The 26,111-nt window shown below is 36.3% G+C and overlaps 2 protein-coding genes and 1 long non-coding RNA gene across 4 annotated transcripts in view; 2 read left to right on the forward strand and 1 right to left on the reverse strand.

The window, feature by feature from the left end:
- LOC110839724 (cGMP-dependent 3',5'-cyclic phosphodiesterase-like) overlaps nucleotides 1–3,917 on the reverse strand; it is a 148,604-nt gene extending 144,687 nt beyond the window's left edge. The window contains exon 1 of the mRNA XM_087359378.1: nucleotides 3,784–3,917. The gene's annotated coding sequence lies outside the window, so the exon portion shown is untranslated. The remainder of the gene's footprint in view (nucleotides 1–3,783) is intronic.
- Nucleotides 2,312–5,059, forward strand: LOC110828447 (uncharacterized). Its single transcript, XR_002542664.2, has 3 exons — nucleotides 2,312–2,427; nucleotides 3,472–3,867; nucleotides 4,400–5,059. It is a non-coding gene; the product is annotated as an uncharacterized LOC110828447 (long non-coding RNA).
- Nucleotides 5,060–6,963: 1,904 nt separating this feature from the next.
- On the forward strand, nucleotides 6,964–25,078 carry Tango1 (transport and golgi organization 1). 2 transcript variants are annotated; one of them, XR_015538027.1, is made up of 17 exons: nucleotides 6,964–7,151; nucleotides 7,416–7,549; nucleotides 9,745–12,208; nucleotides 14,416–14,552; nucleotides 15,535–15,654; nucleotides 16,042–16,236; nucleotides 16,542–16,766; nucleotides 17,281–17,352; nucleotides 17,660–17,755; nucleotides 17,899–18,190; nucleotides 18,837–18,975; nucleotides 19,408–19,509; nucleotides 20,158–20,254; nucleotides 20,977–21,112; nucleotides 21,509–22,099; nucleotides 23,249–23,438; nucleotides 24,717–25,078. XR_015538027.1 is itself a non-coding variant. In XM_087359375.1 (16 exons), the coding sequence occupies exons 1-16, from the start codon at nucleotides 7,046–7,048 to the stop codon at nucleotides 23,317–23,319; spliced, it is 4,977 nt and encodes a 1,658-aa protein (XP_087215501.1). In that variant the 5' UTR covers nucleotides 6,964–7,045; the 3' UTR covers nucleotides 23,320–25,078. The 2 variants fall into 2 exon arrangements, 1 of the variants encoding a protein (XP_087215501.1); XM_087359375.1 differs by having other exon boundaries at nucleotides 23,249–25,078.
- Nucleotides 25,079–26,111: the final 1,033 nt, after the last annotated feature.

Here is a 26,111-nt window from a genome sequence, read left to right on the forward strand (position 1 = left end):
GAATGGATGCTCAGAAATTATTGAAATTATGTATGGACGTCATGCCACAGGTAAGTTAATGATATTCATACTCTATTATGTCTTATCGATTTTTATATATTCGCAAGAAGGCATCAAAGTCGTGAGGTGGAGGATGCGCAAAGTCGGCCACGACCACTTACCAATAACGATATTACGAGCTCACACAATCCCCATATAACACAAACAGTGCTTATATGGGTGAAATACATCATAACACGTCTAATATTACATAATCTTTCCACAACAATTGTTTCTTGCAAAATTTATGCAGTGTAGATGTTGACGCAAAAACGTAGCAGATTCATGCGTAACGATGACCCAATCTAACTCACTATAAATAAGTATCATGTAACGAAAGAATCTGAATAAACATACGTCAATGATAGTACGTTATTTATTAATATAAATCGCCTCACAAAAAACCTAATATAAATCTCTGGTACAATAATTGCAATGCTTGGTGGGCGAGGAATTCGTGGCGCACGTCAAACTTGTGGTAACATATTGGGGTCCTATGTCAAATTTCAACAAAATATATAGAAAATATTGCCTCACATTTACTCGAGGACACGACGTACAAACACAAACACGCAGTCTATCGGAAAGATATGGAACCAAAGATAAGACGTGCCATCTGTGATGACCTCAATGGAAAGAAATCAATACTTTCGAATGGCATCGAGGACCAATCAGAAGTCAGTCAGTATTCATTCCGTCTTGAAACAGTCGACTGGTCCCGATTGAATAGTCTCCATTAAACTACAGTTGGAATTATTTCATTTCGGTCGGTCAGTATCAACGTAAATTTGTGCTCTACAAATAGAGTTCTTCGGGATCATTAACAAGATTAATCACCACCATTCAATCAGATATTAACGGGTGCTACCTACAGTAAATATCAGTGTAAAGATGTCTTCTCGTTGACGTGTGAGAATAGAAACAAGTGAAACACCAATCCAACATAACATGCAAGAATATGTGTGGTTCGTCATATTGAGACATACGACTCCAGTGAAAGGACATTTGCATGCCTTGTGTGCTCAGTAAAGACGTTTGTACGAGTTAGTAACACGTAAATCATATACAGATATCGCGTATCTGCAGAAGCTGGACCTATGTTATTTGAGAACATGTGTTCTTTATAACGATGAATGCGTTCACTGTAGTAATTACATGTAGTGTAACATAAAATTAAAGAAATATATAATAAATTTTTCTTCGTGTAACAACATATATACTTCCACAATGAAATATTCAATAACATCATATTTCAGTGATAAGTGATTGGTGTACTTGCAAGAACTGAAAGTATGTGTGGAATAAAATATCCTTGTAAAAAGTTTAAATTAGGTATGAAAGTGAAGCCCAGAATATAATATACTTTTTAAAGTGACGTAATCGAATTTTTGAGTGTTTAATAATTTACAATTAACCATAACGAGCCCAAGGTGCCCTCACATGCGCACGTCATAAGACTGCACTGCGCAAAAACGTCTGCGCAGGTGCCCCACTAAACTAACCTAACCTAACCCAAACCAACCAAAACGGGGTAATCTCGATCAGTGCAAAATGGTTTTCTGCGCACGAATTTTGGAAAAATCGAATGGATGCTCAGAAATTATTGAAATTATGTATGGACGTCATGCCACAGGTAAGTTAATGATATTCATACTCTATTATGTCTTATCGATTTTTATATATTCGCACGAAGGCATCAAAGTCGTGAGGTGGAGGATGCGCAAAGTCGGCCACGACCACTTACCAATAACGATAACGATACCCCCACATAACACAAATAGTGCTTATATGCGTGTAATACATCATAACACGTCTAACATTACATAATATTTCCACAAGAATTCTTTCTTGCAAAATTTATGCAGTGTAGATGTTGACGCAAAAACGTAGCAGATTCATGCGTTACGATGACCCAATCTAACTCACTATAAATAAGTATCATGTAACGAAAGAATCGGAATAAACATACGTCAATGATAGTACGCCATTTATTAATATAAATCGCCTCACAAAAAAACCTAATATAAATCTCTGGTACAATAATTGCAATGCTTGGTGGGCGAGGAATTCGTGGCGCACGTCAAACTTGTGGTAACATATTGGTGTCCTATGTCAAATTTCAACAAAATATATCGAAAATATTGCCTCACATTTACTCGAGGACATGACGTACAAACACAAACACGCAGTCTACCGGAAAGATACGGAACCAAAGATAAGACGTGCCATCTGTGATGTCCTCAATGGAAAGAAATCAATACTTTCGAATGGCATCGAGGTCCAATCAGAAGTCAGTCAGTATTGATTCTGTCTTGGAACAGTCGGCTGGTCCCGATTGAATAGTCGCCATTAATAGAAGTGTGACTAGTTCACTTACGATGTCAAGCGGTAAGCAGTGTGAAATCCTTATAAAATATTGTAATCAAAATTTTGCGTAAAAAATTCTTTAACATGTAAAAGATATAAATACATTACTATTTTAATTTTCCGCAATCGGTAGTGACCCTCACACGATGCCCTCAGTGGGGCAAGCTAAGTCACGCCAGTACGCATCAACTTCTGCGCAGATGCCCCAAACCTAACCTAACCCAACCCAACTCAACCAAGACGGTGACCGCTGACTCAGCACATAATGGCGTCCTGCGCATCTTACCATGATTATTGAATGGGTTGTCCAATACTATTGAAATTTTGAATCGACGTCATGCCACGTATACTTTAATAAAATTAATACAATATTATATCATAAGTCTTATAATAAAACCGCACGAAGACATCAAAGTCACGAGGTGGACGCCCCGCGGAATCGGCCACGACCACTTCCAATGTGCTTTACCGAAACGTAATAAGCAATAATATGCCTTTCACATTTTCATGGTAGTTTATATATGCGTCGAAAGACATCACCGGTAGCTAAAAATCTCAGCGTTATAGCTAACTTGATCGCAACAGGTATCGCTTCTCTGAAGTGAGTGTTCCTTTTTGCGATTTTCGGCGCGACTATTTACAAAAGCGTGTTGAAGTTTGCTCTGGACATTCGTGTAAAGTTTCTAAATAGAACCTCTTCATTTACTTCCAAATCCTTCAGAATTCCAAAATTCCGTTTCTTTAAATAATCTTTCATCCATACGTGTCGCCGCCGTTGCTCTTTTCTTTTTCTTTCACCTGCGATAACTAAATATGCTGCACTTATGCCCATAAGTAAAGTTGCGTCTGCCATGTTCCTCTCTCCTGTTCTGAAGAATTGCCTGACAAATGGCAGCATAGTGTGGACAGCTAGGGGCATGCCTTTGACACATTCAACAAAGGCATGCCCTAAACGAAAGTTGAATTTAAAGTTGAGAACGAAAGCACACGAGTGTAGACATAGGTTAACAGAACGATCAAGGAACTAAAGCTTTATATGTACGACAGCAATGACTTTTGTTTCAGGTCTACTATCGTGCGTTACATTGGAATATACTGTGTAAATCTAACAGTGAACATGAGGGGTATGGCGTGTTTTCGGTGACGTAATGAGAATGGAGTCCAGTACACCAGTAAAAATACTCTGTCATGTCAGAGCATGTGTGATTCCTGAAAAAATTGTATTGAGACTACTTGAAATATGTCGACATGCAATGTGACCCGAGAGAAGATGTATGTTTCTGCCACATCCTCCACATGTATAATTCCACAATGAAAGACTGCACACGAAGCAGAATTCTTACGAGAACATGAAAACAATCAATAAAGCAAGCTCACCCTGTGCCGCCTAAGCCAGTTCCTGTGCCAAAAGACTGATGACATTCTGCTACAAATTGGCTGCCAGCTGCTGCTTTTCTTCAGGTAACAAATCCATGTAACAGGCTGAATTATGATGTCACAACACTCCCGAGTCCCCTCGCAACTTACGCCTCAGTATCCTCTGTAGAAGCTCCACCTAAAACAAATTTTTCTTTCAAGTTCAGAAAATCTAAATTTCGCAAACTGTGAACAAGGGATAAGAAGGAATCATATATGGTGTAGGGTAGCCTAAAACACCAAATGTCATGGATTTTTGGGGCGGGGAGGGGGGGGGGGGTTGAGTGTCCCTTGATTCCATCCATATGTTTGTAAAAAGTCTATAGGAATAACAGAGATTAAACTTATGTGTATTCATGACTTCAGAGTGTGTAGATCTGTCTTTATGGCAAACAGTCAACTTAAATCATGCACGTCAATTCTGCTCCATAACACGTAATCAGAATGTCACTACAGGTTCCCAGTCTCATAACCTTGTAAGAAATAACATACATAATGATATAAATTCTGAAAGTGCCACTGTGATTATTCACTGCTTATATTCTTGTCACATTGATTACTTTCTTATGATCCACAGATTTTTCATTGAAACTCATGATGTTGAACATTGCTGTGCAAGAAGAGAACTCCTTACTATGTTATGGCTGGCCTCGGTCCATTTTGTAACATTGTGGAATACCTTACACTTGTTACTGTGTTTCCATGTTCCTGGTGATGTTCAAGGGAAAACCTTGAGAGTCGCAAAACACCATCAGCATTAACTTCCAGGCTGATGGCTGAGTCTTGAATTTTTTGGCAGCAGGAGACGATGGGTGCTCCCAATGCACACTCTCGTTGCGGTCGATAATTACGTATCGAAGTCTCACTGCCAGTAATGATGTTGTACAAAAAACTGCTGCCTTCACCATGTTACTGCTCCAGCAGACAAGAGCTGATGTCCACACGATTGTGCTTGCACTCTTTTGTCAATTCCTTTGGAGCCCACCATGAACAAACTTTGTTTAATCCACGAATCACATGCACCATTTAATGACCTGAATCTTCAATGATGTCTAATGTTTACACAGTGTCCCTTATTGTTATACTTTAATCAACTTCTTCAGCTGTTCTGTTGCTGCTAAACCTTACAAAACTGCCCAAGACTTAACAGATGTATCACTCTGTTGAAACTGTTTATAAAATTCTGTAACCATAATAAATTTCTTTTATAAATAATATACACTTGATCAGAACTACACCTTTCAATTGACAAAACACATTCTATTCATTTATGCACCCAATTTCTCTCTCCAGGTCGACGGAAATTAGTCCAACCTTATTCCAGGTAAGTTTATTAAATCTCTAAGTTCACAGAAATATTTTTCATGCACAGAAAATGTTTGCACCTCATTTATAATAAACTTTTCTATTCTATATCAAAAAACAATTTAATTGAATTGAGTGTTCCACTTACAACACAACCATTATACTACACGTAAACCCTTTCATGCACATAACAATTACACAGATGGCAATATTCAATTCTTTCACTGTACCCCACTGTTCTAGATAATGCAATGCTTGAAATTGGTATGATCATTATTTAAGTCATTTTCTCACTCAATAAGCACTTGTCATATACAAACATCTTCTGTGTTTTGAAATGCTCTTACTGGTTGGTGTAGTGTCATCTTACTCGGTACTTTCCTGTCAGGCTACACACTGCTAAATGCTTCATGAACAACAGCAAAACATGTCATAAAATGTTCCTAGAAATAACACATTCTGTTCATGAATACACAATGTTCACACCCGCATAGAATTTGTAAGCATCGGCCTAGCAGCCAGGGTAACCTTGGCATGAGTGTCATGAGGTAGGCTGGGAGAGACGATTAATCATGGGTGGACTGCTTCTGATTTATTGTTACACATGATTGTTATCAGGCTGCATTTTAAATGGTACAACCTGTCCATACACAATCAAATAACAGGATAATTACACTTACATAAACAAAACCTGGTAAAAGATGCAAAGAATTTATCATATCTAGTTCCTAACATAAGAATATGGTTACAGATTGCAGCATAAGGAAAAATAGTGACCAATAAGGGAGAATGAAGCTCTGACAAGGAAAAGAAAATTGTACACTAAACATAATTTAAAGAAAGTGGAAAATAAGTGGAAAAGTAAATCTGTTAAAACCAAAGCAAATAAACAGGCCATTTAACAGCACTTTAACAATGCTGAATTAAAGGTGTAGCATGTGCAAACAACTGTTGAAGATGTCTTCACAAATTGTGTCAAAAAATATGGACCTCGGGTTGGAAAAGTAGTTACACAGAACCTCGATGGTTTCAAATGAGAAATGTATTTGTGAATGCAAGTTTGGCCCATGAAACCAACAATATGTTGTTAATTACAAACTACTGCATGAGTATTTCCATAATACACTGTCCCAGACTATAAGATTTTATGGAAAAACGAAACGTGTATGGTAGATTGTGGCCTCTTCAGATAAATGCTACCCAAAGGTTTACATGCCCCTAAATGATGTAATTACGTTAGTAATATTAAGAGCACAAATCCCCCTGTAAGAAACTTAATACAAAAACTGTTTGCGAAAGAAAGCATGTGGTATTGGGATGCGTTAGGAAGCCAATTATAATAGCTTTGTTCTTCCTGTATCACATGTAAGTTAAGCTCCAAATTACAATGCAATACTTACTCAGTTAACATGAAATTACAAACTCACTCAGTAAACATAGTACACGTGGTTTTCTCTGGCAGGGTTCATATAATTTTTTTTTCATCCCACTCAATTATATCCCATACGTCTCGGTCTGACATTGTAAATATATTCAGGTTTGAGCAGCTAGTTACATTAAATCACACTAATTAAGAAACTTTGTTATTACAAGCAAATACATGTGTCTGGAATATCATTCAGGCTGCAGAATATATGGTAAAGCGTAAACAAATTCGTATGCCCCTCTAAATGTTGTAGCAAACAACTGATTGCTGTCAGGGCCAACTGAACATTGCTACCACTACAGCCATGTTTAGATCTCTAGATGGCACATACATTATCTCACATATTCTTTGATGTTAGTTTGTCACAGGTGATCCAATATCTGCAAGTAGTTAAAACGACCTTTGGTAGAATGCTTGATAATCTGTGGTAATGGGTTACGTGTGGGGCTTTTGGTGATGTGGTTGTTCAAGGGTTAATTATACGGAAGAGGAATGGGTTTTTCATGCCGTTTTATTGTTGTAATTTCATGCATTTGTTTGCAAATTTCTGAAGGAAATATATCTGACAAAAGACTTTGTGGAGACCCAAATTGTTCAGGTACGATAAGGTTTCAATACTGTCAGGACACTACTTGTCCTTGCTTTTTGTATATAATGTTTTATATTGTGAACATTTGAAACTAATACATTGAACTGTATGTCAGTTGTATTATAATTTACAAGAATGAATATGAATTTACTTAATCGCCATAAAAAGTGATTTGTGATGTTGTCTGGACCTATGAGGGTGACATTTATTTTGTCTTTACGTGCTCACTTTCGAATAAGAATATAACTAATTTATGTTTTTATTTAATTTTAGATCCTGTTTCTGTAGCCAAGACACTGACTCGATATTTCAGTGATGATGCACGGATATTGTCTTTTGCTAAAAATGTGGATTGTTTAATTTACAGTAAGTCAGCAGGTTCTAGACCAGATTTATGGGGAGCAGAGGTATTTAAATTTTTTATTATAAGAATTAAAGAAATTAAACTGTTGTTGAATGAATAAGCTATATAAATCTTCCATTGGCACACTATGATTTGTCTCATGCTAAAGATTGAAAAAAAATTGCATTTGACTTGTGATATCACATATGTATCTTCATGAGTAGAACTTAAATATTCACTGATGTGGCTTTTTAAACTTTCTGTGTAAACTGTGAGATCTAGAACTTTTTGTTACGTTTATTGTGACTTACTGTTTGATGACTGAATTAGTATAGGCCTATTTGGAGCAACTTTACAGCACAGTGAGGTCATTTAGGATTCACCTATGTAACATATTTTAGCAACTGAGTTATACTGAACCAAACTAAGTGAAAGTACGCCAGTTTTAACCAGTGAAGAATTTCAGATTTCATGCAGAAAATAAAAGTATTTCCATAATTTTTGCTATGCACCTACAATGTCAAAACATCATGTGGGTGAAAGTTCGGAGATAAACATTTATAAGACAAGGGCTGTATTCAGTACCCTCTGAACAAGAAAATGCTTTATCACCATTACTTTTGTTTAGAATACACCATAAAGAAAGTCTAAGAAAACAAAGAGGGGTGGATTTGGATGGGGTCCGTCATCTTTTACCTATGGTATTAAGTTATTGAGTGAAAACAAATATTATAAAGAACAACACAGAAAATTTACTGAAAGAAATTTGGTTTAGAAGTAAACAAGAGACAGCTAAGTCATAATGACTACATGGTAGACATACAAACTTGTGAGGTGGAAGTGGAACATAATTAATGTGTAAGGTTCTGTAATTATGCTTTGAAGAATGTGCATTTAAAAAAAACTTGAAACAACGTGGCAGTCTCTCAGTTTTGTTTGGTTTTGAGTTGACGGTAATAACTAATGAATCATTATGCATTTAGTATTGTTTGTACGTTAATAGTTACAAATGGTGTGATATTTATGCATTATGTGTTGTGTTTCTTCCACCTCCTATGATTGCTGAATATTTCAGGGTCTTAATGACACAGTCTCTGATACAGTTCTCAGTTACATAACTTTTACTACTACTACTACTACTATGGCGTAACAGCCCAAAATCGAGCCCTAGCCTCCTCTATCTTCTTCCTCCAATTCTCTCTATCCAACGCTATCCTTCTCCAAGCTGCTGTTCCAAGGAGATTTCTGGAGTCAGTCGTCACTGCATCCAGCCATCTACCTTTAGGTCTTCCCACTGGCCTTCTCCAATATATTGTTCCTTCCAGTATTTTTTTGGCTATCCTATACTCTTCCATCCTGTAGACATGTCCAGCCCATTCCAACCTTCTCAGTTTAATGTGAGTTACTATATCATCACTTTTATATAGTCTATAAAGCTCATGATTGTAGCGTATCCTCCATTTTGAGTTTTCCTGAACTGGTCCAAAGATTCTTCTCAAAATCTTCCTTTCAAGTGCGCCCAGCATCATTTCTCTTTTCTTTGTCAGTGTCCAGAGCTCACTTGCATAGCAGAGGATACTCCTGATGATGGTCTTATATATCCTTATTTTACTGCTTTTATGTACACAATTAGATTTCATAATCCCTTTTAACGCAAAATATATTTTATTTGCTACTGTTATTCTACTTTGTACTTCGGTCAACTCATCATTATTACTTGTCAGGATTGTTCCAAGATATTTAAATTCTTGTACTTCTTGGAATATCTCCAATGTCATGTTAGGCTGGATCATTGTTCTTTGTCTATCTCTACTTTGTATCATCCTACATAACTTTTACTTATGGTCTTTCATCACTGTAAGCAGAAGTGTGGAAAGGATTTAAATTTATTACGTTTCAGTTGGAGTGGTGCAACAGAAAACAAGTTAAATGGAAGGTTATGCATATTATGACTTTCATATGTCCTACAAAAATATCTTTAGGAAGCTCTTGAGATTTTTTGCTACTTAGTGTTGAGAAAAGCATTTGTTGTTAGTGATAGAAGAAGTGATTGAATAACAATGTATTCACGTATAATCATTTTATATATATCTTGTCACTTTGTAAATGTGTATAGGATGATATAATGAATGTATTAAAATAAATTAAACACGTTCTAAATAAAATTCCCCTAGAATAATGTTGTATATACCTAACAGTGCAGTGCAAGTAGAGAATTTGTTGGTCAAGCTGAATTTTAAATGATGTTTTAATTTTCAGATAAATGGAAAAAGAGGTTATGTTCCTAAGGGCTTTGTGAGAGAATATAAGATTCTGAAGAGCTCACTAAAATTTACCGTGAATACAGAAGCAGCAGAGAATATAAGAAACAGCACAGTGAAGAATGTGACAGATGAATCTCTCATGAATGCAAGTAGTTCCGAGGTGAACAGACATGAAACATCAAAACTGGAAGCTGAGTTGAATGATGTAGAACATTCAGGCCTAGAATCAGATTCAGGGTCTGGAATTCTGAAAGAAACGCCATTGCTTGATGATTTTTCTTTGAGTAACTTGCTGTATGCACATATTGGACTTCCATCATTTTCTGGTAGTGGAGTTTCAGCTGAACCAGTTGAAAGTGAGACATCTCCAAATCATGAGGTTATTACCCAGCCTTTTGAGGTTGTAGATGGAACTGTACTGTATTATGACACTGATGGAGAACAAACAGAATCTAAGTTATCTGTCTCTGACATACAACCGACATTCACAACTTTAAGATCTCTGCAAAGTGTAGTTCCCGAACAGAAATCCAAACTTGGTAATGAACCAGTCTCAGTTCCTGGAACTGTTTTGGGTGAGCCATCTACATCTACAGTGTTTGGCAGCATTGAAGAAGATGTAAAGGAAACACAGCCAGATAAAGTTAAAAAAACAGGTGCTGTTGAAAAGAAGGTAGATGAATCTGTTGAAACACAACCGGTTAAAATTAAGGAAACGGAAGGTTTTGAAAAGAAAGTAGATGAATCTGTTGAAACACAACCGGTTAAAATTAAGGAAACGGAAGGTTTTGAAAAGAAAGTAGATGAATCTGTTGAAACACAACCGGTTAAAATTAAGGAAACGGAAGGTTTTGAAAAGAAAGTAGATGAATCTGTTGAAACACAACCGGTTAAAATGGAGGAAACAGAAACTGTTGAAAAGAAGACAGAATTAGGATCTGTTGCAGATAAGCTGGAAACAGATTATGTTGTTGATAAGGAAGTAGAATCTATATTTGAGCACAAGCAGGAAGTGGAGAATATAGGGGAGAAGCATGTGAATGCTGTAGATGAAAGTAACAAGGAATTAGATTCTGTTGAAGATAAGGAGGAAGACAGTTTTGAGGAACCTGTGAAGGAAGTAATTAATGAAATTGAGGAGAGTGTTGAAGATGAAGAAGAAGAATATGATGAAAATGAGGACGAGGAAGATGATTACCATGAAGATGATGATGATGATGATGAAGAGGAAGTAAATGAAGAGGTAACAGAAAAAAACAATATGGATACTGATGAACAGAAACACGTAGAAGAAGTTAAATCAGTAAACAGTGATGATTCTGCCTTGTTAGCAGGTGGTGAAACATTAAAACTTGGGAATCAGGACGCAGCACATTTGACTCTTGAAACTGATATTAACACAAGCAGTATTTCAGTGAATAACAACAGCGAGGCTGACAGCCCTAATTTGCAGGAAGACATAAAAGATTTGTCACTTGATATGACAGAAAAACTCACTGATGTTTATGAAACCTCCAGGGAAATTATAACAGATGAGCCATCCACACTTGAACATACAGAACCAATATCAGATTCAGATAACCAGAATGTGCTTGTTAATGCTAATGAGACTACTGATGACAGCTTTGGAAATGCAGAAGAGTCAGAAGTAAAAGTAATGCATGATAATGTTACAGAGGCAGAGGGAAGTGACGTAAGTGAGCATGTAGATGCACACCAAGTAAGTGGTGACAGAGATGATCCATTGGATTCTGTATCAGGTGGTGATACGAGTGTTGAAGGGGGAGAGGTGACTGATTTTAGTGGTGAAATAATAGGGTCTGTGCATGGTACTGGTTATCCAGGTGATTTTTCTGAAAATCTAGAAGCACGGAATGTAAATGTTCACCCAGAACCTGCGTCTGGTGAAATTACAGATTATAATACAGAGATGTTGTCTGAAATTGAAGATGGGATTAAATCTACCTTGTCTGAGGAACCTGACCTTGATTCTGTTCAGGAAAAAATAGAAACTACAACTGCAACTTCTTCCGCTGAAGAATTATATGAAGTTCCACAAAATGAGACTTCTACTGAAGAATCAATCACGGTTATACCCACTTTGCCTTCAGAGAAAGAAGGCAGTGAATTGGTGTCTGAACAAGAAGAAATTGTTGAATCATCAGGAAGTTTGTTTTCTGGAGTTACTGATTCACTGTCAGCTGGCATCGCAGTGTTGGAATCCATGTTTGGAGGTTTATCCTCAGACTCACTATCTCCTGAGGCACCAGAAGAAGCAAATGAAGGTAACCTGCAGGTTACATCTGAAAACATTCCACCCACAGCTGAAACGGAACGAATTAATAGGAAGAAGGATGTGAGAGATGCTGCATCGTCTCTGTGGGAAATTCCAAACAGAGAAAACAGTGTAATTGGCTCAGGTGGAAATCACTACTTGAGTGAAGACACGGGAAGGACACGTAAGTTAAATTTTATATTGCTTGCTTACTTAGGCGACCCGTTCTTCAGTGCCTTGAGCATCTGCGGGTCCCAACTTTCGTTGTATATGATCTATAGACAGTTGGTAGGACTCCTTGGATGAGTGATCAGCCCGTCACAAGGCCTCTACCTATACACAGGACAACACAACACAGAAAGATGCGGACAAACATCCATGCCTTGAGTGGGATTCGAACCCACGGTCACAGTGTCCAAACGGCACAAGACCCACGCCTCAGACCACTCGGCCACTGTGACAGCATAAATTTTATATTTTCCTTATTAATACATAGGGCCATGAAAGTATCTACAAAATAAACAATAATAAATCCCATGAAATACAATTTTTTTTAAATGAACATTATGGTTGAATGCTTATTACTCCAGCTTTGTACTTTGAAGATCCCAGGTTCAGATCTAAGCTTGAAGACTGACTTATCCTAATTGAGGTTAGGATAAAACCAGGCCATGATCATTATTTATCATCCTGACATCTGATACTGTGTGGTCTGAGCTACTGACAGAGTCATTAAATGCATTTGAAAGAAGTAAATATGCATAAGGTTCCTCCATAAATGCATAATGATTTACAGATAGGAGTAACATACGAAACAAAAAATCACTGTTTTAAGTACTTGGTTTAAGTTTAAACATTCCTGTAAAAATGTTGAATGTTTAATAGTTATTGATATTTCAGCTTAATCACTGTGAGGTAGAACAGCATTGTGATGTCTTTAGCACGATATGTGTAATAAAACAACGCAGCTTTGCATTTATTGTTTGTTATTTTGAGATAATAATTTATGTAATTTTTGACGTAAATACGTCTATATGGAAGGGTCAGTGTTATTCCGCAAAAAAGTGTTACGAAAAAGTGACAGGAAAATGTGTAAGATGGTTACCTATGAAATATAAACAATTTGTAAATATGGACTGACAACAATGGTCACCCTGCATGCATTGTTATGTTACCTAGGAAATATCATCTGTTTACTCGGCATTGTTGTGTTACATTACTGCTGTCAACAAACCGCTTTCGTTATAGCGGAAAGATCTGAGCTGTGAATCGCTTGTAGAGGAAGTGCATTGTATATTAGATAATTTTGTGCTGGTAAAAACGTTTTACAATGTCGCAGGTACTTATCTTATATAAGAATTATTAAGAAATCTATTGTTGCGTCATACTATGTACAAGATGTACACACCTATTGATGATTGTAAGAGATTTATTTTGAGTCATTTGAGAAATTATACAAAGATGTTTTCAGTTATGGACACAGAAAATCCTAATACAATGCCGATAATATTGACAGGAGATAACATTGATTTAAAGAAGTAGGAAAATCAAAGCTTTGTCACATTTATGGAGGAAACGTTTGGCTTAATGTTGATGTCAGATCCTCAGTGTAGTACTACTAGATCAAAATCCTGTATAGATATGGTGTTTGCAAGATATGTTGATACTCTAAAGTGCACAAATTTTATAAGATATTTCAGCTACCACAGACCCATCTTTAGCGTAACTAATTCAAGGTAGGCAGTACAGTCTTACTCAAACTTTAATCAATTGTAAAGCGTGTATAAAGAAAATATTTAGAATAAAGCCACTATATAAACTCCTTACTGTATAGACGTATTTACGTGAAATTCTCTGGAACCATGGTTCCACTGTAATTTTTTTTTTTTATCTTAATTTGATTTGCTGTGTACATAAATACATTTTATTCAGGATATAAATATTATGCCATGTGAATGGTTAAACAATATAACAACTGAAAGAAGAGTATTAAAGAAAGTACATTAAACTTATTTCAGAGGGATATTTTCTACAAAATTTTGAATCAGGGACACAAATATTAGTTCTTGTATAGATTTGTTTCACCAAAAACAGAAATTCAAGGAAATTCAGCTATGTGAAATTATGAGCAAAACATTTGAAATACATGTTCTTTAATTTACATTCTTGTGATATGCTTAAATGTAGACACACACAACACTTTCCATTATAATGCATACATGATAATGCAGTCATTAGATCATGACTTGCAAATATGTATATAAATATTTATTTTTTATTGTAGGTGCATATCTTCTATTGGTGCTTCCTTATACTGTGTGATTAATGTTTGTTTACATGATTAAGTTTGTTATTCCTGTATATCAGTCAGTATGGCATACTTATTTTTAGCTTCAGCTTGTAAAGTGAACTATGATCCCTCTGCTGGCATTGACTCAGACTGTAGTGAAGTGTCTGGCGATGTCCCAAGCATCCAGCAGCAGCCAGAGAGTGTCCCCAGTATACCTGAAGACAGTGTGATAATTAAGGTAAGATAATTTTTGGGAACACAGTTACTGATAATCATGTTATTATCTGTACACTTATCTTTTAAGAGAAAATGTGAGGTTATGTCATGGATGACTGATTCATTTTTAGTTTACTTACTTATCAGTTTATGTTTAAGCAATCATTACACAGTTATGTGTAATCTTATTCTGTAGGTGGAAGGATATTAACCAGTTGGATTAAGTATTTTTTCATGTTTTACCAGAATTAGTGTGTGCTTTACAGATCGTGTTGAGGTAATTTTTTGTTTAACATAACATTTTGGGGAATCTCGTAATTCTGTCATGATGTGGAATATATTGGTGTTAAGAAAATTGTATTTAAAGTTTGATCAGCCTTTAATTTTCTCCAGATGTGGCTCTTTTTATAGTGTTCTGTATGTATTTTGTATTCTGCCGAATTTGTTCCATTTTGTTAGTTGAGATCAGTCTGAGTTTTGATATGGAATTACGAAATCATTCTTTGGCATTTTGTTATTTTGTATGAGAAATATTTATGTCTTGGTTTTCGATTGGCCTAACATTGGTGCAAGCCGATGTCCTTGTGTGTTTCACATATATGTATGTGTTTGTGTATGTAAGTTACCTGAACTTTGTGTAGGACTGGCTGAAAAGACTTTTTTATTCCAGTATATATAATGTAAAAGTTAAACTTGTCTCTGCACTTAATTTAAGCAACACACCATGAAGACATGGGAGTGTGGAGCTATAACGTCGCTCATTCTTAATATCAGCACTAGATGGAGAAGAATGATAAACTTCATGCCCTGGCCATTTTAATCCCAGGGTAAGGTCCCTCATTATTCATATAGGAAAATAGGTGGGTCGCAGTTGGTACACATGTTGGCCGAGAAAGTTCTTGCTCGCTGTGAGTATGAGCGCAGTCGTCCAGCCTGTAGCCAATCACTTTACTGATCGAGCTATCCCATTTTAACAAGTTATAAGTGACTTTCTGTATTTATAGTTCCCTGAAGATGGTATCTTCACAATGGACCTGCAACGATCATCATACGAGACTCTTCTCTACCTCATCGTTACTGCAGCGACAGTGTTACTATTTTCATTAGGACATTATTACATCGAGGTAAGGTGATGCTACATGTTATTTCAGACATGCAAACAATTTGATATAAATTTAGGAGCCACTTTCAAAAACTAGGACCAGGCAGAAATGGAAATGACATTTTGCAAATCTATTCACCAATTCTGAAGTTGCTATGATGAATCAGAAAGGTTCATAAACATGTGTACATTTATACCCTTACTGGCGGCATTAAATTGTGTAATCTATAGCTATAAATTTATTCATAATTATTTGATATGTGATGCATTGGAATTGAAATACTTAAAATTCAGAGTTTTGTGGTTTGTTATCACAATTTTCATGTCCATAATTGATAATATTTTGCCTTTAAGCTGAAAGCTGGTGCTGTTCATTTAAAGTATGTTTGAATGAATGTTTACTTTTCAGAAAAGAAGACGAGATGGCTCCTTAGTTGCCAAAATTAATTGTTTGGAAAAAGAATTGTTAGTGTCATCTAAAGAATGTCTGATATTGAAAGATAATTTACAAGCCACAAAGGAGAAACTAATTTCTGTTGAGAATACCTCTGCGGATAACAGCGAGGTGGTTGTGGTGTTAAAGGCCGAGCTGGAAGAGTCAAAGGTAAGTGTGAGCCATAGAAAGATAGCTAACTGCTTTGTTGTGGAGGAAATTAGTTGTGAAGTTCGTAGTTACTCAGCTAAGAAACATCTTGCTTGTAAGGAACTTGAAAATTTCAGTGTTGATCTTTTGGGTTTCAACACCATGTGGACTTGTATGTAGATACGAATGTGGGAGTCATTATTTCTGTAATTACTTGTCTTAAATTAATGGGAACTTTATATTTTGTTGAAGAAATTTTTCTGCACAGACTTTAAAGGAAGTCCTTGTAATGTGTGTCAGCAGCGTAGTTATCGTTCTGTTTGTAGGTAGCAAAAGCAGAACTTGAGGAACAGGTTACGTCTCTTGAGAAGGAACTGGAGGCGGCTACAGAAGCTGGCCTCGAGCTGAACCGCATGCTGTCGGAATTCCTCTCGGCTCAGCATGGCTCTGACACGGTTATGAAGAGCGTTGAGCAAGTGCAGAAGCAGCTAGACTCTCAGCAAAGCACCATTGCAACCATGACTGCTTCCCTGAATGCTAAAAACACAGAGGTACGCTTTATTAGTATTATTCTGAAGGGTTCTGGCGATTGTATGTTGCAATAAACTCGATTTCTACTATGGACATTGTCATCTTGGTTATTTGTTTAAAAAACCGCAGCATTTTGGAGACTGGATCTCTATCAGTGTTGGAATCTAGCTCTGTCTAAAGGTCCAACCAGGGTAGGCACCCCCTTTTTTGTGAACCCTAACCTAATAACAGAGACAGATAGAGTCACAAGACATTGTGGTTTTTAACAAATAACCGAGACGATGGACGATGTCTAAAGAACAATCGAGTTGTTTTATTAAGATTTTGTTGCTGTTGTGCTGTAATCTGGCAGCAACCGGAAATCAAATGTGTGACTTCAGCATGTAATTTATTTGATCAGTGTTGCATTTCATCTTTTTGAATATATATACTTTTAAGTTAATATTTTGTACCTTTTTTGACAATATATCCGTGTGTAGATATATATGTTATCCAGAATACGAATTGTAATAATTGTTTCTTTTATGTTTTAAGAATGAAGCTCTACAAGCTGATTTAACTGCTGCAAAGGATAAAATTATTTCCTTAGAAGAAGATATGCAGAAGGTAACTAGATGCTGTACAGAATAAAAAGTATCTCATTATTTTTTAGAATGCATGTGGAGGATGAAAAGTGCTTACAAAATTTTGGTTGGGAAGCCTGGAGGAGAGAGAATAATCAGAAGATCTAATGTAATAACCATTCATGTTCAAATTCCTAACATATGGCTGTTTGATGTGTGGTGAGCTGTCATCTGTCTCTAATTTTGTGGCAAAGCCCACCTTACATTCCATCTGAATGGCACTTTATTTAACATGATCTCACAAAGAAACTACTCATTACCTGTCTTTAATCAGATTATTTTAATTACAGGTAAATGAAAATCTGAATGATGTATTGTCTGCTAAACTTACAATGGAAGAAGAATTATTGGAGAAGAATAAATTACTACAGACACAACTACATGAGGTTCATATAACTTGTCTTTTATTAATATTTTCATTTGACTCTTTTTTTTCTGCAAATATGTGCAAACTTGGTTCTTACCGAGATCTGATTCATGCATTACAGATCGTTAACATGTCTACTCTGTTCACTTGTTTATCATGTAGGTGGAAGACGGACTAAGTAGAGAAACTAATAAACTTCAGAATGAGAATAGCAAGTTGCAGGATACAATAAATAAACTGAAAGATAAGCTAGTGACTAAGGAGAGTGAAATAACGGTGTTGCAAGAAAGTCTGAAACACTTGAAAAATAGCAGTGGTGAAGAGGGCGATGATAAATTTGAAGCATTACTGGATGTCGGACACATAAAAGTAGAACTGAAACTTATGACGATCGAACGAGATGCACTAGTCGAGAAACTTCAAGGTGAAGAAGATGCAAGAAAGCTACTTGAAGGTAAAACACGAGCTTGTTTTTTATTTATATATATATATAAATCTGATTAACATCCTCCTTCGCAGAAACTGTTATCAGTGCAGTATCATTTCATTAACAAATGGAAGCAGAAGTGAGATTTCAAGTTCTTATGGTGATGAGTATGAAGATGACGCTTCTGGGATTGCGCGCCATGTAGTTGGTACAATTTTGGTGATGTTTTAGAGGTGGGTTTCCCGCACCGGTTTATGAAATTTTCAAAAGGTGTGTGGGACCGGTGCCAACCCAGCATTGTGAGGAAATTGGGGAGCTACAATGGATAGCATAATCAGGTCATGAAAATTAGCAATGGCTGGGGGGTCGTCATGCTGACCACACGTCACCCTATATCTGGTTGGATGATCGTTCACCTCTGCTTAGGCATGTGAACGTGAGGCCAGCTAGTCGGCTTTGGCTCTCAGAGGGCTGTTACGCCACGGATTATCATTATTCAGAGGTGGGTGCTACCTCAATGATCAGGGTGATCACCATTGTCATCCCAATTATGGAGGCAGCAAGTACCTCTGAAATATCAGTAAACTTCTACCAGACTGCAAGCACTACAGCCCAGAATACAGTCATCATTAATGAAAGAAAATTTTTAATAACTTTCAATTCAAATTTTCAGACCATGTGAAGGTTATTAGTGAAGAGGTTACTAGACTGAGGGGAAGTTATGATGAAGCAGAGAAGGAAAAAATTGAGGCCCAGACGAGACTTGAAGTTTTGTCGAACTATTTCAAGCAGAAGGAGACTCAGCTTCAAAAGTAAGTATATTTACATTTCTGTGGAATTTTTAGAGGCTTTTTTTGCTTGTTTTGGTTAATTCGGTGATGAATCTTTGGGTTCGGTAAGCCATCTAGTGAGTTAGTTAGTTTTTTTATGCAACATTTATAGATAAGCATAGTTTGTGAATGACAGTATTTCAGCTACTTTTGTTATACTTACTATATTTGGTTGTGTAAGTCACACATCCCAATTTCTTACAAATTAAAAAAAGAAGTGGCTTTTTAAATTCGTGTTTCCTCATTTGTGTGCTTTCGTATACCAGAATTTTTGTTGTATGTCATTTCGTTGTATTTTGCATAGAGGTTTTGACAGAAGTCGATTATATTAAAATCAGTCCTAACAAGTGCTAACCAGTTACAGTACGTTTTCGTGGAATCTGCTGCTGTAGCAAGTGTTAATCGCTGTTTCAGGGAGCTGGGCTTGCAGGAGGCCATGTACTTACAGAAGGAAGGTGACGCAACATCCACATATGAGCGTATTAAATCTCTCAAAGAAGAAATTGAAAATTACAAGTGAGCACAGGATTATATGAGTTTTGGGGTTATCACAGTAGTGAGAGTTAAGATTGCTGTCCTCTGGGTCGTAACATCTTTTAGTCTTGTTGATGGTTACCATGTTTTTAAATGAACATATCCCTATTGTTTCCATCTACAAGGTAGAATGTTATGCTATTTAAGTCACTTTATCCCAGTGTCGTTGGACTAGTTATCTTTATACTGTCCATTTCAGTGACGCAGACAATTAATTTTACTATATTGTGCTGCATGTGACTCAGCAAAGGGTTACCGTAATATGTGTGCTGTTGCAAGCATTAATTGACAGATTTATGAAAGGTGTGTGATGTAAGTAATAAGCATTTTCATTAAGATCTGGGATGTTGCGCCATGTAGTCTGCTAAAAGTTGATTGACATTTCGCAGGTGTTAAGTCCCTCCATCATCAGGGTGATGAAAACATTGAGCGCCTCTGAAATATTAGTCAATTTCTAGTCTGAAATCTGCCATAAGAGATTAGAATGGATGCAGTGTTAGCTCCATGCCCGTAATGTGCCTTTATGAGTGGTGTTCAGCCACAGAGGAAAGATTACCTTTATATGCACTTCTAGAATCATAAACTTTTCTTGTGTAAATGCAATGTGATTTATATTTACTTCAATTATAGGTCACAAAATGAATCACTGAAGAAAGAAATTTTGGACCAGGAGAGAGGTCTCAAATGTCAGATTGCAGCTTTAGAAAAGAAGGCCCATGAAAATTGGGTAAGAAACTGTTCTGTGTCTTTTGGTAAATAATTTTATAATATTTTTAAAAATTTGTCTACAAAACATTGATTTTTTAAAGGAATTTGACGCACACACTTATATAATTCACAAAAATTACTGAACCATCAATAGAGTGTTTGATATTATATTTACAAAGCATTTTTTTACAATTCTGCAGCTGCTAAGAATTGAGAAAAATATTACCACGCTTGACAAAATATTGCTCAACACATGAGACTTTCTTCAGCACATTAATGTTCAACTTCAAACTAGATCACAGCACTTTTCAGATCAACAAAAATGTTTTTGTGTGTATATATATATATCTTGGAATAGAGTTGAACCTTTCGCTATATGGTAATGCACACTTGTTCATCTACAGTTGAATGTTGCAGCAGCAGGGTTAATATCTGCAGTTTTATCTGTTGCTGGCATGGCGTATAATGGTCTCTCACAGATTAGAAGTTCTTGGTACATTGAAACAAACTATGTTTAAAGTTGGCTTTCTTCTAGGTTGTAACACCGTGTAGTCCGGTAGAAGTTTTAACGATGGAGGCAGCAGGGGCGTCTGAAACGTTGGTAAACTCCTACCAGACTACATGGTGCTACAACCTAGAAGAAAGCCATCTTTTGGACTCACCACCGTGAAAACCTCAAATCGTACCCACTCTGTTTGCACGTTACTTCTTGTGTGTTGAAGAAGTAACTGTTTGTTTCAGGTTGCAGCCCGGCAGGCTGAAAGAAAGCTGGAAGAGAGTAGGCAAGAGGGAAGCCAGCTGAGAAATAGGCTCATCGTTGTCGAAAAGAACGTAATAAATACTTCGAAAACTGGCGAAACCTCAAAGACAGTTGACAGTGAGTTGGCTTATTTTACTTATTTACGTCTGTGTTCTGAGTTGTCTTTGATACGAATTTGACTCCACTTTCACATGGATGGAAGATGGGGTTACCATTGGGCTTTAAAGGGTTAAAACTTAACAGTATTTATATGTACTGCCAGTTTAACAATCAGTAGCTCTGTATTTTGCCCACATATCATATTTATGGGCTATGTTTGGTTCTCATAATAAACTGTGATTCTTTCCTCTCTTGTTCGTTATAGAGATGCATTGTTTTTGTTGACGTAAGGACTGAATTTTTAAATATTGTTTAGATGAGCTTCAGCTTCAAAGGGTTAACAACATTGCAGTAATTTCTAGTTGTTGCATTACCATCATTGATCTGTAATAAGCTGTGTTATTTGTTGTACAGGAATGCCAGGGGACAGTAATGGGGAGCTCCCAACCTCGCCTGTTCATGTGGGCATCTCTGCTTTTCAGGATTCTCCATCCTCTCCTCTGCACTACCAGCATCATGATGGGTTGCCTGCTTCTCCCCCTGTCCCTGCACTGATACCAGGCCAACCTTTGCCTCCAAGCCCCTTCATGGGGATACCTCCACTTGGAGTATTTATCCCCCCACCTCCTCCAGGAACACCATTTATGCCCCCGCCTCCTCCCTTATTTCCAGGTGACAGGAGACCGCCTCCTCTAGGTCGCATGTCCTCACCACCTCCTCATCGGTACACCCCTCCTCCACCAGATCCTCGAGGTTCGTTTTCTCCATATGACCATTCACCACCGCCATCGCCTCCTCCGGGCCGACCTTATAGATCCCCACCTCCTCGTGGTGGTGATTCGCCAGATAGGTTTAGGCAGCACAGGTCCCCGCCGCCGCCGCCACCACCACATTACAGCCCGTACTCTTCCACCTCATCGCGACCACCCCCTCACAGGGAAGATTCCCATAGGTTCAGACCTCTGCCACCACCAACCCATAGGGATAGTCCACGGGAACCAAAAGGTGAAATATGATGTTTTGTTACAGCGCTCTTCTCTTATATGCTTATGTTCTAACTTTGTTTAACCTCAATTGTGCTGCATAAAGGCTGGAAGAAATTTTCAAAGATTCGTCAGTTTTGGAGCTCAAGGGAAGCTAGTGGAGGTAAATAGTGGAAGATTAACATTTAGTAGGCTTAGTATAGGTGTTGGTAACTATGTTGCCAGTATTTTTCTGCTTTGCAAATAAAGTGCAGTTAAACTTCCATTTTATGAAACGTTTTGCATCAAAATTTCCCATGCCTTCTTGCCAGCAAAATATGTGTGGTATTCGTTGCGCGTAAAAGCATTTGCATTTTAATATCTAAGTAACTTAAACTTCATATGGAAGTTTTTTGTGATTTTTCTTGGAACAATTTTCAAACAAAGAAAGTTGTGTTGTGACCCTTAGTGACATGATGCTTATTTGTTACCCTAAATATTCATAGCTAGCTTGGACCATTGAAGTGTGAACAAACTTATAATTGGAACCTGCTAGAAGCAGCGGCAAAACATGTATAGATGCATATCCTCTAAAGCTGTGGTTGAATTTAATTAAATTATTATTATTATTATTATTATTCCAGAATCATTTCTGTTTTGTTTCAGTAAAATTTTATTACACTTCATTTCTGTCAAATGTAACCCATACTTTACATAAAAATTAAATCAGACTTTATCAAAATTCTCAAAAACAGCTTATTGTAGAAGAAATATTGTTTGTTGCACGACAAATTATAGATCTAACCAAGTTATACTATTTTTACTTAAAGCTTTTTCCATTTGATGAAAATTCAAGAAGGTTCAAAAAGAAAATAGTTTATAACTTTCTGCAGCATAATATCTGTAATGGGATTGATTAGCTTTGCTATAATAGATCTGTAGCTGCAATAAATCAATATCGAGGTCACAAAAACTACAAATAATACATTTAGAAGTATGTGTAGTCTATTGTAATATAACTACTCTTATTTTTCTGCTGTATTGATTAATATTTTTGTGATTGTTTTATAGTTATTTTAGTGTATCTTGTCTGATAAGTATGATTGATGCAACTTCCAAAAAAATCTCTAGATTTATTTCTGTGGACACACTGTTACTGCAAATATTTATAGTGAATACCAATTTGTTGCAGGGCCAACATTAAGTTCTGGGCATTCATCAGAATCGTTGGATAATTCAAGCCGACAAAATAGCAGAGTATAGCAGCAGTGTCCTTACATTTCTGTTTAGTTACACAGCATCAGTCAATGCAAGCTTTGATATAACAGAAATTTGGGAAAGACGTGGTAAAGAAGTATAGAATTTATTTAAAGAAATCACAGGTAATTAAAATGTATTCTGCTGTTTGAGAGAGGTTAATACAGAATGTAAAATTTGAGGTTCTCAACTATGGAGTTGATGATGATCTGGGTTGTGACATCATTTGGACTTCTGAGAAACATACTGTCAACTTTCAGGGCTGTTGAAACCCTGCAGGGGACTGACCTTTTTGACTGCAGTCTTCTGTGGGTTTGTCACTTCTCCACAAGCAAATTCTGTGTCATATCTCTTTCCTTCCATATCCCTCCCGTTATAACATTCAAAATCACCGACTCACCCGCTAATTGACCGACCTTTCTTTCCCTTCCTGCACACCTAAGTGGGAATTCAGTATTGAATACTAGAGTTCAGCGTCTCAGGATTAAGACACTGTGTCTTCATTGGTAGGTTATGAACTGATATCAGTATTTTGAAATTCTATGCAACTGGTATATTTTATACATGATACGAGCTAAGAAGTGATAATGGACAAAATTAACATGTAGCTGTAAACGCAAAACTGACAATTCATAACATGAATTATACCAATCAGTGCAATAGTAGAGGAAATCCAGAAATGCGATTGAACTTGCAAGATGAAACAGTTAAATATCTGTGTAAGATTTGAGGTTTTCACAGCGGTGAGTATGAAGATTTCTGTCTTCTTGGTTGTTGCGCCGTGTAGTCTGGTAGATGAATGTTCCTCGCCCTGATGACGGAGGCAGTATGACCTCTGAAACGTTGGTTAACATCGACCAGACTACACAGCGCAGCAACCCAGAAGACAGAAATCTTCAGTTAAATATCTGCTTAATACGATGTAATGAAATGACATGTTTAACAGTATTTACAAAACTGACCACCACTGAAAGATATAAATAAAGTTAAATGGACAAAGGGATTTATTGTACCATGTAGACACACATAATATATATATATATATATATATATATATATATATATATATATATATATATATATATAAAATATATAAATGAAAGCACTTGTCCATGTAACTCCGTTTCTGTCTGCCAGTGGCTGTCATATGCTGTTGTGCAGCCAAATATTTATAATATACACATGAGTTAAATTATTCTGAATTTTATATTTATATGTTGTTAAACAGTGTTTCCTACATCTAAATTAGTGTTCAGATTTGTTCGGTGTATATGTTGTTGAACTGTATTTTATCATGTGTAAAAACTGTTACTAAGTGTATTAAACATGACTTTTAGAGCTGCATATGTTATCAGTGATGAAACATGAAGTAAATTTAAGTAATTATTTTTATTTTTTTTCAGGGTGCATGACTTTTTTCTTGGCAATCTACAACGTAATAAAGCTCACTGTAATGGATATTGACTGTATTATGTCTAACCAGTTACTGCAAGACTTTGATTTTGCTAAATTGTAAATATTTTATAACGGCTCTGACGGTGATGGCCAGTATCATGACAAATGTTGTGGCAAAAGAACTAGCATGGATATAAAAGGAAGAAATTATATTTTGAACAGTTTTGGGTATAGTTCATGAAGTTTTTGTATACTTATTTTAGGAATGGTGTGATTACAGCTAGTCTAATTGTAAATAATTTATAATATATCTCTTTTAAGATATTGCTATATGATGTATAATCCATGTATTAAATGCAGCTTAGCAGAAGACCTAACTTATTCCATACACAGAACCTGTATCCCATGGAGGATCTATTAAGTGTATTTAATAGTTCATGTCATAGTATGCAAAATTCTGTTAGTAATATGGATAAGGAGATATGTTAATTGAGTCTGATTATATGCACCTTGATGTTGATTTCTGATACAATGTGTGAATGCAACAAAAGTAATTTCTCGTGAATATATCATGTTCCTATGCCTTCTTTCCTGGTATTGTGGCAGTAACATGCCTGGTAATCTGATATGGCCTCTTGGCAGAGGTAATCCCATGAGAAGCATTCTACTGATATGTTGTGTCTAGAAAGTACTTTGAAGGCATTTTATGTATTTTTAAAGAGGCATTTCAATACTTTTCTTGTTTTCAGCACTGAGTCTGAAGTTTTAGCATATATAATGCACTATTACTGCAAATAACAGAATTGCAGCCATCTGAAGTTTGTATATTTAATAAAGTGAAATTCTGTCATGGATAAAAATGTGTCCTGTAAGACATTTATAAGTAGGATTTAAGGTCTTCATGGCTGTGAGTCTGAAGATTGTTGTATTCTGAGTTGACTCAGACCTTAGAAATGTTGGTAAACTTCTGCCAGAGTACAGGGGGCTACAACCCAGAAGATAGTCATCTTAAGGCATTTTTACAGTTTGTGAGGGAGGTTAGAGATGTTCATTCTTTCTCCAAAGAAGATGATCTGAAAATAAAAAAATTATTGGTATATTTAACTCGCACACCAGTATTAGAATTTGTTTATGCTACACTAGAATCCAGCATAAGTAAACGTGAGAAAACGGAATTTGAGATGTGCATTTCAGCAGGTAAGGAGATTTTGTTTTTAACAGTATTATTATGATTAAGTATTACAGTACACTATAATACATAATGTAAGTAAAGATATATAATTACATGATCATTTTAAAATACTGACATCAATGTTAATTTTCTGAAGTGAATTTTGGCTTCAGCATCTTAGACAATAGTATTTCAACTTTTGTTTTTAGGTACTCGATGGAAGAAAACTATC

Source organism: Zootermopsis nevadensis, unplaced genomic scaffold, assembly GCF_977971745.1.
Source record: "Zootermopsis nevadensis isolate Lab colony 2312 unplaced genomic scaffold, Znev_1.0 Znev_ptg000031l, whole genome shotgun sequence".
Lineage (NCBI taxonomy): Eukaryota > Metazoa > Arthropoda > Insecta > Blattodea > Termopsidae > Zootermopsis > Zootermopsis nevadensis.

Bases quoted from the DNA above. Each gene is read 5' to 3' on its own strand.
- Tango1 (XM_087359375.1), top strand. From the start codon at position 7,046: ATGGGTTTTTCATGCCGTTTTATTGTTGTAATTTCATGCATTTGTTTG. The intron at 17,353-17,659 runs GTAACTAGATGC...TTTTAATTACAG, and splicing joins TAGAAGAAGATATGCAGAAG to GTAAATGAAAATCTGAATGA. The intron at 17,756-17,898 runs GTTCATATAACT...TTTATCATGTAG, and splicing joins TACAGACACAACTACATGAG to GTGGAAGACGGACTAAGTAG.